The following is an 11757-nucleotide window of genomic DNA, read 5'->3' on the forward strand; positions in this document are numbered from 1 at the left end:
AAATTTAAAAATTAAGGCATTATCTTCAAATTTTCAAATCTTCAGATCTTCAAATCTTCGAAGAATAGGGCTTCTCCAGCCTGATGTCCCCACACACAAGCATAAATTTCTTCACTGGGCAGTCTTTGAAGAAACAAGCAGCCCCCCCACCCGACCTGAGCATCTCCTGCCTCTGCATTTCTCAGTTGGAGGGAACAGAGGGTAAAATGCCTCCTCGCAATGAAGGGAGACACCTCTGATTCCCCACCCCACCAAGCTCAGAAGCAATGTCCTCTTTTGTTCCAGAGCAGCCTATGGGCTCAATGGGGCTTACTTGAGGCTTGCAGACTTACAGGGTGAACTTATATCTACTCAGTAGTATTTATTTATTTATTTATTTATTTATTTTTAAATTTATTAATCGCCCATCTGGCTGGTCACCCAGCCACTCTGGGCGATGTACAACATACAATAAAACAGTTTAAAACATTAAAATTCTACCATAAAAACATTTTCTAAAATACCCTAAGCCTCCCCAAATGCCTGCCTGAACAACCATGTTTTTAATGCACAACGGAAGCTCATTAAAGAGGGGGCATGGCGGAGTTCCCTAGGGAGGGAGTTCCACAGAGTGGGGGCTACCACAGAAAAGGCCCTCTCCCTCGTCCCCACCAGTCTAGCTGTCCTGGCTGATGGGACAGAGAGAAGGCCATCTGAGGCTGATCTTGTTAAGCAGCCTGTCTGGTGCTGCTGGAGGGGCTCCTTAAGATAGGCTGGGCCAGAACCACGTAGGGTTTTAAAGGTCAAAACCAACACCTTGAATTTGGCCCGGAAAACAACTGGTAACCAGTGCAATTCCTTCAGCACTAGAGTGATGTGATCTTGCCGGCAGCTGTCTTTAATCAGGCGAGCCGCCGCGTTCTGTACCAGCTGCAGCTTCTGAACCGCCTTCAAGGGTAACCCCACGTAGAGCGCATTACAGTAGTCTAAATGAGAGGAGACCAGGGCATGTATTACCGATGGGAGCAGATGGCCGGGAAGGAAGGGGCGCAGCCGCCGTATCAGATGGAGTTGATACAGTGCCGTCCGGCTCACAGCTGACACCTGAGCCTCCATGGACAGCTGGGAGTCCAAAATGACCCCCAGGCTGCAGACCTGGTCTTTCAAGGGTAGCCGTACCCCATTCAACACCAGGTCAACATCCCCCAGCCTCCTCTTGTCTCCCACCAAAAGTACCTCGGTCTTGTCAGGGTTCAGCTTCAGCTTATTCCTCCCCATCCAGCCACTCACCGTCTCCAGACATTTGGACAGGGATTCTACGGCCAACCTTGGTGAAGATTTGAATGAGAGGTAGAGCTGCGTGTCATCCGCATATTGATGACACTGCACCCCAAACCTCCTGATGAAAGCCCCCAGCGGCTTCACATAGATGTTAAATAGCATTGGGGAGAGGATGGAACCCTGTGGCACCCCACAAGTAAGTGGCCACGGGTCCGAAAGTTCCATTGAGTAAATGTGGCTTACTCTCAAGTAAGTGAGTACCCAGCAAGTGAGAAAACATTACAGCACCAGTTAAGCTACCGGGAGAATGGGGGGGAAGGGGGGGAAGGCAGCGTGTGTAAAGGCACTCAGTGATTGCTACTGTTTTGCGCTGGCATCAGCCGTGGCACAGCTGGTGTAGTGGGGCCAGCGGGTCGTATGTGATGAATCACCTCTACTCCAAGGAAAAGCTAAAGGATTACAAGACTCCGGACCTTTTTATTTTAGAAATAAAAAGTTGGCTAAACAATTATGACAGAAACTTATACAATTCTAAAGACTGTGGAGGGAGTGGAAAGAGTATGTGTTTTTCCTTCTCAAAATACTATCGCTTGGGTTCATCCAGTGAGACTGATCAGCAACAGGCTGAGGAAAAGCAAAAAGATGTGTTTCTTCACACAGGACAGGATTATTAAGCAGTGTATACAGGTCATCAACAGCATATGGGAAGCAGTCGTAGCCTCATTAGCATGTCCCCTGAAGCCAATGGGAAGGCGTAGCCATAGATATAGATATAGATATGGAAGAAGTAAAGGGGCTGTTATTGGGAACACTGTTGAGGGGGAGCAAAGTCTGCCCCACCTCCGATGCTAACTGACTTCCATTAATGGGATCTCTACTCTGCCTTGCTGACGCTGAAGGTAGCTTACAATCACATATTAATATGACAAGCAGACAACTAACTCCAAATCAAAGAGATTTATATAAATGTATGTATTTTATTTACATCCCACCTTTCTGCCAAAAATGGTGCTCAAGGTGGCTGGCAACAGTAAAATACAGCTGAAAACAGACTCTCCATTAAAACATAAAAAGCAAATAAATGAAAAAAAATCATTTAAAACACAGCAATAACCAGTAATAAACAGCGGGGGGAAAGGAGTCACACACACACAGCCCTCATTACTCTCCCATCAAGTAGAAATGACTTGAGGGTTAGACTGGAAAGTGAAAAGGGCCAGCTGTTAATTAAAGAAAATATATTTGGCCCAACAAGCTGACTGTCTCAGAAGAGACCAGATAGAAGAAAGCAGGCATGGGAAAACAGCCCCACAACATACCCATCCAACACAGGCTGAGCTGTAGTTCAGTGCAGAAGATCCCAGGTTCAATGCCTGGCATTTCCAGGTAGCACTGGAAAAACTCCTGCCTGAACCCCTGGAGAGCTGCAGCCAGTCAGTGTTGGCAATACTGGGCTAGATGGACCCAGGGTCTGAGTCAGTATAAGACAGCTTCCCATGTTCCTGATCTGCCTTTTTACTGACCAGGAGCACCTCTGTCTTGGCTGGATTAAGTTTCAATTTGTTCACACTCATCCAGTCAACTACTGATAGCAGACAATGATTTAAAACTAGAACAGTTTCCTCAGATTTAGATGGTAAGGAGAGAATGACTCTGTTCAGATGCTTGTTGGGGAAGGGTGCTTAGGCTAACCATGCTGCAGGGTGGTTAGTGCTAACCACTGCAAGAGCCCCTGCCACATATGCAGCTCACCATGGCCTGCAGCGTGGTTAGCCTAACCACTCTCTAACTAGCTACCATTGTGAAGTCTTCCAACTGCTCTGTCATGCATCCCAGCAGCCTCCGCAACTCACACAGCCATTATGGAGCAGTGCTGCTGAAAAGGGACATTGGTGGCCATTTTCTTCTTTCTTTCTGCTTCTGTTACAAAAATAAGCAACAAATTTAAATGGTGGAAAATTGTGCAAAATCACCATGTCACAAAATGCGCAAAATCACTATGTCACTAAAATGCGCAAAATCACTATATCACTAAAATGCGCATATGTGCAACTGCGTGTTTTAGCACTATAGCAGTTTTGCACAATTTTACACCATTTTCATTTTTATTTTGCTTATTTTTGTAACGGAAGCAGAAAGAAAGAAGGAAATGGCTGCCAATGGCCATCAGCAGTGCTACTCCTGTAATGGCCGTTTTTGGCCGCTCTTGCCGTGGAACTCTATGGTAGCACTCCATTAACTATGGGGGCTTGTTCAGATGTCATGCTAAGCCATGGTGAAGCCCAGTAACCATGTTGCAGCAGGTGGTTAGTGAGCATGGTTTGTGCATGGTTAATAAACCACTATGGTTCGGTCTGACTCCAGCTCAGACATCACGCTAAGCCACCATGGTTAGCTCAAAAATGCTTAGCATAATGTCTGAACAGGGTCATAGAGCTGGCTAGAGCTGTCAGCATACTGAAACCCCAAACTCTAGACAACCTCTCCCAGCAGTTTCACATATATGTTAAATAGCATGGGAAATAAGATGGAACCATGAGGGACATCACAGGCCAATGGTCATAGCATTGAACAGGAGTCCCCCCCCCCGCTTCTGAAATCACTCCTCCAAAAAGGATCAGAGGTACCATAAACAGGTTGCATCCCAGAGAGATACCTCAGAAGGATACCATCTTTGATGGTATCAAAAGTCACTCAGTGATCAAGCAGAACCAATGGGGATACACTCCTGTCCAGTTCTCAGCATAGAGCATCCATCAAAGTGACCAAAGCAGTCTCTGCCCCATAGACAGGCCTGAAGCCAGATTGAAATGGAGCTAGATAATCCATGGACCTGAGAGGCTACCACATGCTCCAGCACCTTGCCCAAGAATGGAATATTGGAAACTGGCCAGAAATTATCCAGTATGATGCGGTTCAGGAACGGGTGTTCTTTTTTTAACAAAGGTCTCACCACTGCCTCTTTTAGGCATGATGGAATCACACCTTTAATAAGCCAGGAAGGGCAGGAGTCAAGCATACACATGGAACTCTCTAGGGATCCTGTCCCCATCTTTGAACTGTACAAATTGAAAAGTATCCATTGTAACTTTGGCCTCTGCTTGTCCAGTTATATCAACTAGACCTGTATAAACCATGCCATCCAAGTCAGCACAGATATGAGTGATTTTATCAGCAAAGTGTTATGTAAGTTAGTCACAACGGGCCATTGAGTGGTCCCCATTTTTTTTCATGGGCTCTAGTCCATGTTCAGCTGGATTCACTCTGAGTTTTCTACCAGTGTTGCTCTAGTCCGTGTCCCACTCATTCTATTGCCCCCAGCTCCCTTAAAACCCAGGAAGTTTGACTGGCGCTATTTAGGAGCGATCGTGTCAGTTGCCCATGCCATTTCCCCATTCCAGAAGTCAGTTAGCGTATTGACAGAATAATTTGCTAAAGCGACAGAAAAATCCCCAAGAGCCATCAGAGAACCATTTGGATCCATTAGCTCTCTGGGGCAGACCATCTTAATTGGTCCCCCACACTTTCAGAAGCTCCAATTCTCAGCAAGTCTAAACCCCACCAGGTAATGATCCATCCATGACAACAGAACCATAGAAAGTTCCACCACACCAGGTCACCATTATCCCACCCAGCACAGAAAACCAAATCCAGATCTGTTTACTGCAGTCCATGACCACAATGAAAAAGCAAGGTATGTAAGATATATTTACAAAAACTTATGGAGGAACAAAGTATCTGTACAAAGATATATAGAACAGTGTATCATCCATGCTGAGCAACTCAAAAACAGGTTAACTGAGCTCTCAACTTAATTGCAACAGGAAAAAAATTAGCATATTTTCCAGTAACTACAGGAATGGTGTCAGCTAAACAGTAAGATTGTTTAGTAACAATCTAAACAGTAAGAAACAAATAGTCTCTGCCAGGAAACGTAGACAATAAAGGCGCAATCAGTCCTCTTCTAATACGCTAATAGAAATTGCAATATAATAAACCAGATTCAAAGTGTGCCCTGCTGAATGAGTGGGGCCAGATACCAACTGGGGCAGACCCATCCATGGTTGCCATGGAGGCCATGAGGCCATGAGGCCCTGAGCCGCTCCCAACAGGGTGGCCTCAGCAGGTATGCTGAGGGCCCCAGCACAACCAGCCAAGGGGACTCCAGCACTCTACTAAAATAGCAGCTGTTTTGTCTGGTTTCTCTGTAGGCGTTTCTAAACAGGGTTCTTGTGTGGCCTTTCAAAGGCTAGAAGTATTATTACTGTCTGCCATAAACATGCTGAACAGCCACTCTCTCTTGGTGGTAGTTGTGGCACCAGAAAAAATACTGGGGGGAAGGGGGCACAGAAATGCAAAGTGCATTTCAGTGAGGGGGGGTGAGAAGGCAGCCTTTCTCCCACACATTCAAATTTCTGAAAGAGAAATAATGGTATGTTTCACATAAGCACTCCACTCCTGACTGTATGCTTTCTAGGGATGTACGAAAGGCACTTTCGCGGATTATGTTTATGGTTGGGGGGGAGGCGTTCTGTCCCTCCCCCCAAAATCCTCACCAGGGGGGAGGTGCTCCATTCCTCCCCCCCTGGAATCCTGGCCGGCCGGCTGTGCTCCGCAGGGATTCTGCGGAGCCGCCGGCCAGCTCCGCCAGCAGCCGGACATCCGGCCACTGGCTAGTAAGGACGCAAGTTTGCATCCCTGCAGTCAGCCATGATAGGCTACGTAAATGTTTACGTAGCCTATCACGGCTGACTTTAAAAAAAAAAATGCGCATATGCAAATGGTGGCGGCCATGGCCGCCGCCATTTGCGTTCCTTATTTTGGCACGTCTTAGTCTACATAAACATTTACGTAGACTAAGACAGCGAAAATAAGGGGAATGCAAATAGCATGCGCTACGCTATTTGCGTTCCCCTTATTTTCACCGTCTTAGTCTACGTAAATGTTTACGTAGACTAAGACGTGCCAAAATAAGGAACGCAAATGGCGGCGGCCATGGCTGCCGCCATTTGAGTACGTGCGTTTTGTTTTGTTTTTTAAAAAAGTCAGACATGATAGGCTACGTAAACATTTACGTAGCCTATCACGGTTTTTTTTTTAAACCTAGCCGTGATAGGCTACATAAATCTTTACGTAGCCTATCATGTTTTTTTTTAACTGGAAATGGCGGCGGGGGCAGCCGGTCAGAAGACCGGCCGCCGCAGCCACCGCCGCCACACCGCCACCGCAGCCGCAGCCACAGCCGCCACCAGGAAGATCCGCCCAAGGTAAGTCTCGTCCCGGGGGGCGGGGGGCAGGCCATTCCACCACCGATTTCGGGGGGCCAAATGCGCTGGCATTTGGCCTCCCCGAGATCCATGGTGGAATTTTCGTACATCCCTAATGCTTTCTAACCTAAGTCCTAATGATTTTGGTGGAGTAAATTGTCAAGAAATGACACCTATGGCTGCAGCCTTATTTTAATGTCTCATTTATGATCCAGTTATAATCTATATGTGAAAAGTGCCTTTCCTTCAAGTAGCCACAGGGATCCAGCAATAGCGGAGGAGCTCTTTCGCCAGGGTTTTGGCCCCACTCCTGGTGCTTCCTCTAGGGTAAAGGAGCATTCGACTAAAATGATTTATTATTTATTATTAAATTTATTTATTATTAAATTTATTAATCGCCCATCTGGCTGGTCACCCAGCCACTCTGGGCGATGTACAGCGTACAATAAAACAGTTAAAACAATAAAATTCTACAGTAAAAACATTTTCTAAAATACCCTAACCCACCAAAAAATGCCTGCCTGAACAACCAGATTTTTAATGCACGACGGAAGCTCATTAAAGAGGGGGCATGGCGGAGTTCCTTAGGGAGGGAGTTCCACAGAGTGGGGGCCACCACAGAAAAGGCCCTCTCCCTCATCCTCACCAGTCTAGCTGTCCTGGCTGATGGGACAGAGAGAAGGCCATCCGAGGCTGATCTTGTTAAGCGGCCTGTCTGGTGTTGCTGGAGGCGCTCCTTAAGATAGGCTGGGCCAGAACCATGTAGGGTTTTAAAGGTCAAAACCAACACCTTGAATTTGGCCCGGAAAACAACTGGTAACCAGTACAACTCCTTCAGAACTGGAGTGATTTGATCTCGCCGGCAGCTGCCTTTAATCATGATGGCTGTTTCATTTGGTTTCTCTGGGGGCATTTCTATTACAGACTTAGGGCACAATCTTATGCATGTTTAGACAGGAAAAAAAAGTCCTACAACTCCCAGCATGCTACAGATCCCATATCAATGGGAGTTGTAGGCCTTTTTTCTGTCTCGACATGTGCAGCGTTGAGCCTTTACGTAATCCTGCCACCTGGTTAACACTTCCTTCCCTCGTCTTTCACACTGCTCTTGGTCGATGTGCTAGTGCCAAAGCTACTTTTGGATAAGCAGCTCTTCGGAACCTGTTAACCTGAACTATCCCACACCTTCCATCAGATACAGATATAACTAGCCACTCATATGTTAGGCTGTACAAAGGTAACGATAGGGAAAAACAGGCTCTTTCCCTATTCTTTGAACGGTCATCTGTGCAGTCACACGCCCTGTGCCAGCTCCAGGTGGCCGACAAAGCTAAGTAATCAAAGTCCCTGGGCTGAACTGTCTTATGGAGAGGCCACTTTAGATGGACCTGTTGTGTTACTTGAGTTGTGAACTCCACAACTCTCTTCTCCCCCACCCCTCCACTGCCATTCCATGATTGACAACTGCTTTTACATTCCTGATACGTCAGAGCAAAAGAAAAACAAAACCAATAATGCTGATGAAAGAAGAAATTCTCTGAGCATGTGCAGCTTCTCATTTTTAACTCACTTGCTGCACCTGACTACAGGAATAAATGGAGTTAGTTTCTGCTGCCATGTTTACTTGGCAATAAGCACCATTTTGTTGAAGAAAAGGATAATGTATCTTAAAAGTAAAACCAATAAAATGAGCAAGAGAAATCATGGATATGCCTGGCCAGCTGTTCCTTCACTATAAAATGTTAAAAAAAAGAGAGAGAAAGGGTGTGATAGTGAGATAGGGGGTATAGGAATAGCCGGCAAATGTGAGATAGTGAGATAGAGGGTATAGGTATTGCTGGACAAATGCGTAATAGCGGCACAGTGGCATTCAAAAGCCCTTTGTAGGTGTGATTTATTTAACTACTTCCTTTCAGGATGGATTATTTCTTCCATCTCGCTATATATCGATCATGCAATTGCTCTATCATGCAATTGCGCAATTACATGATCGAGCAATTGCATGATAATGGCATAGCAAGATAGAGGGTGTAGGTGTTGCTGGACAAATGCGACAAAGTGAGATAGCGCTTTTAGAGGGTAAGAAAAAACAAAATTGGCAGAATCGGGCATAGTTTGGGGAAGCAGGTATCTCCTCAGAAGTAACTCCCATTGTGGTCAATGAGGCTTGTTCCGTAAATATCCATGCTGCCTGTCTTTAGTGTTTGCTTTGTTGAAAGGAAGTAATTAATGGCAGGTGGGGGGAGAGAAGAGAGAGAAAGAGATTGATTTTTGGCAAGACCATTTCATGGGAGGAGACCTCCCAGGATTTTATCAAGTAACAAAGAATCTGCAGCTGTGTTTCCTTACTGTTTGCTTTGCTGGTGTAAGGAAGTAATTAGTGCTAAGCTTTGATCCATCGCATTACAGGAGTATCAGTGGAATGAGAAAGGAGGGCCTGGGGGCGGGGAGCCTCTCTTATTGGTTGAGCGGCCCCTGCCAGTCTGATGATGTTGAAATATATTCTGTGAAGTGACTTATACTGATACACTCGCTTGTGGAGCCCTGCACCGACCAAAGTGCACCAAAGCTGATTCCTTGAAAAAAATTCAGGTAATCCTCCATTTGCTTCTCCTTCCATTGTCATGGAGAAACCCCCTTGGAAAAAGCAGATGAAAGAAAGAAAGAAAGAAAGAAAGAAAGAAAGAAAGAAAGAAAGAAAGAAAGCAAGCAAGCAAGCAAGCAGCAGGGTCAAGAGCCTGCAGGGTTTAAGCAGTGGGTCCCCTGCCAGGTTGTGGCCTCATCAAGTGTTCAGTGATGCCAACCCCTGACACCCATCCTGCACACAACCCACCCTCCTTCCCCAACACGAGTGTCCTCCCCTTGATTTGGGCATTAATGGTAGACATTGATATGGACTTTGGGGTGTCATAGAACTTCCCCCCTCCATTTGGGGCTTACACAGAGACATTTATTTCCTTTTATTTCATTTCTATACCACCCAGTAGCCAAAGCTCTCTGGGTGGTTCACAAAAATTACAAAATAAAAACAGAATATAGAAACTTGAACATACCAAATTTAAAAACAATTCAAAACAGCTTAAAGACAGTTACAATAAGGTGCCAGGGCCTGAGAAAACATTAAAATCCCACAATATGCCATCAAATGCCTGGGAGTAGAGTAACATGGAACCGAAAAGATGACAATGTTGGCGCCTCAGTGGGAAGATCATTCCACAATTAGGGGGGCTACCACCAAGAAGGCCCTCTCCCACCCTCCTTCCCCAACATTAGCATCCCTCCTTTGATTTAGGCATTCACGTAGTGCCATGAAGCATTTCCCCTTCCCTTTGGGGTTTACGCACAGACATCCTTTTGGGAGGAAGAACCTGAGCCTCTACTCTAGAATGTTCCCAACATAAGCTCCATGCATGTGCAGAACCCATATGTCCGCGACTGGACTGAAGACCACTCAAAGAATTTCACTTTCACATAGCCAATCTGTTTCTACCATGGTTAAAAAAATAATTAAAATCCTCTTCACTGAGCTCTTTCTCAGCTGATTATTTATTTAGAAAGACATACCTTCATGAAAGTATCCTCTGAGAGCATAACCCCAAAACGCCACATGCCTCCAATGAGAGGAAGCCGAAAAGGCCCAGGGGGGTAGCGTCTGGATGACCAGAGTTGTTTCAGAAAGCGCAGAATCAGGCATGGAATCCAGGTAATCAAACAACCCAGCATCTTTAACATTCTCCTGCCTTCTCTTTCTCTTTGAATGTTTTTTGTACAGCTGGGTGGGTTGAACGCTCTTCTCTAATGGTGTTTTGCTTTCCTCAGAGATGGTGCCACCAGCCACCGCTCAGTTTTTCTGTTAGCATCCTTTTATATACTCCACCCATGAAGGCATCTTATTTAAGACACCTTCTGACACTGTACACTGGAATGTGGTCCTCCATGCATATTATAATAGTAGCAAGGATAGTTATCAACATGGTTAATCCTGTTATGTGTCAGTCAAATAATTGGAGAAAAGTTTAACATCAAACATCACTATAGCCCAACCTTGGGCTGGCACAGGAGCAGTTATGTGCCACATATCGTCCAAAAAATCAACTCACCAAATGTTTATGAAATACCTGCGGCACATCCCTTTATTTCTAGAGTTTCCCACTTTGCCACCCCACAGTCTCTAGTATCTGTCAGAAGTTATCGGAGTGTCTTGGATATCCTTGCTTTCTCAAACAACTTTTGTACCTGTGGCGTTCTTTATCCCATCCCACCCCACCCCGCCACCACCAAAAGTACCTGCACAAACTGACGTACATTGTAGCGATGGGACAGCACACACATGTTTAACTTCTGTAAACCACCCAGAGAGCTTCAGCTATGGGGCAGTATAGAAATGTAATAAATAAATAAGGAAGGAAGGAAGGAAGGAAGGAAGGAAGGAAGGAAGGAAGTTTGACACTTTCAATGTGCAAATGCTTGTTACCTCATAATCTCCATTCCATATTGCTGCCTTCACATGATGCACACATACATCAGCAGGTTGAGTAGAGGAGATTATCCACGCACGTATGCGCCTAGACTACCTGGGAAATCGCAAGTTACATGCTCAATCTTTTACTCCACGTCTCTATGTCTGGAATCCTATACCCACTTCCCTAGGAATAAGCCCCATTGAATATAGTGGGATCTGAGTGGACATGGATGGGGTTGTGTTCTATGTTTCACATTAGGCTTTGCCGTCACACTTGATCTAGCTGATCATGCTAGTCGTGGATGGGAATGCAAGTGCATGCATTGGGCGATTATTGGTTTCCCCCAAAGAGCAGTACTTGGCTCTCAGATATCATACATCACCTTCCCAAAGGGAGCAGAAACGTTATGGAAAACACCTCTTTGAAGGACGGAAGAAGGAATAATACTAAATTGTTGTTGTTGATGATGATGATATCTCATTTTTTACTAAACTAAGGGAGCAATCTTATGGCCACTAGACACTGTCTACAGACAGAGCTACGAGCACAGAGGAGGAGGAGGAGGAGGAGATCCCGCCCCCACCCCCTACCCACCCCCTCCCAGCTGCTGAGGAAAGCTTCTTTTAAGAGGTCACAACTGCGACCTTGTAAGAGAAGTCAGAGAAGAAGAAAAGGGTGTGTGCTGGTGGGCAGAGCAGGGAGAGAAGAGGCCAGCACATGCAGAATCCTCTGGCCTCCCCACAGGGCCTTTTGAAGACATGGAGAGG

The 11757-nt window shown here is 45.8% G+C and overlaps 1 protein-coding gene across 1 annotated transcript in view; it reads right to left on the reverse strand.

The window, feature by feature from the left end:
- Positions 1–10259, reverse strand: part of LOC146351712 (cytochrome P450 2J5-like) — a 50079-nt gene extending 39820 nt beyond the window's left edge. The window contains exon 1 of the mRNA XM_084845713.1: positions 10092–10259. Coding sequence (XP_084701839.1) covers positions 10092–10259 — 168 coding nt within the window. The remainder of the gene's footprint in view (positions 1–10091) is intronic.
- Positions 10260–11757: the final 1498 nt, after the last annotated feature.

This window comes from Heloderma suspectum, chromosome 3, assembly GCF_057233095.1.
Source record: "Heloderma suspectum isolate Gila_16-S chromosome 3, 16-S_ref, whole genome shotgun sequence".
NCBI lineage: Eukaryota > Metazoa > Chordata > Lepidosauria > Squamata > Helodermatidae > Heloderma > Heloderma suspectum.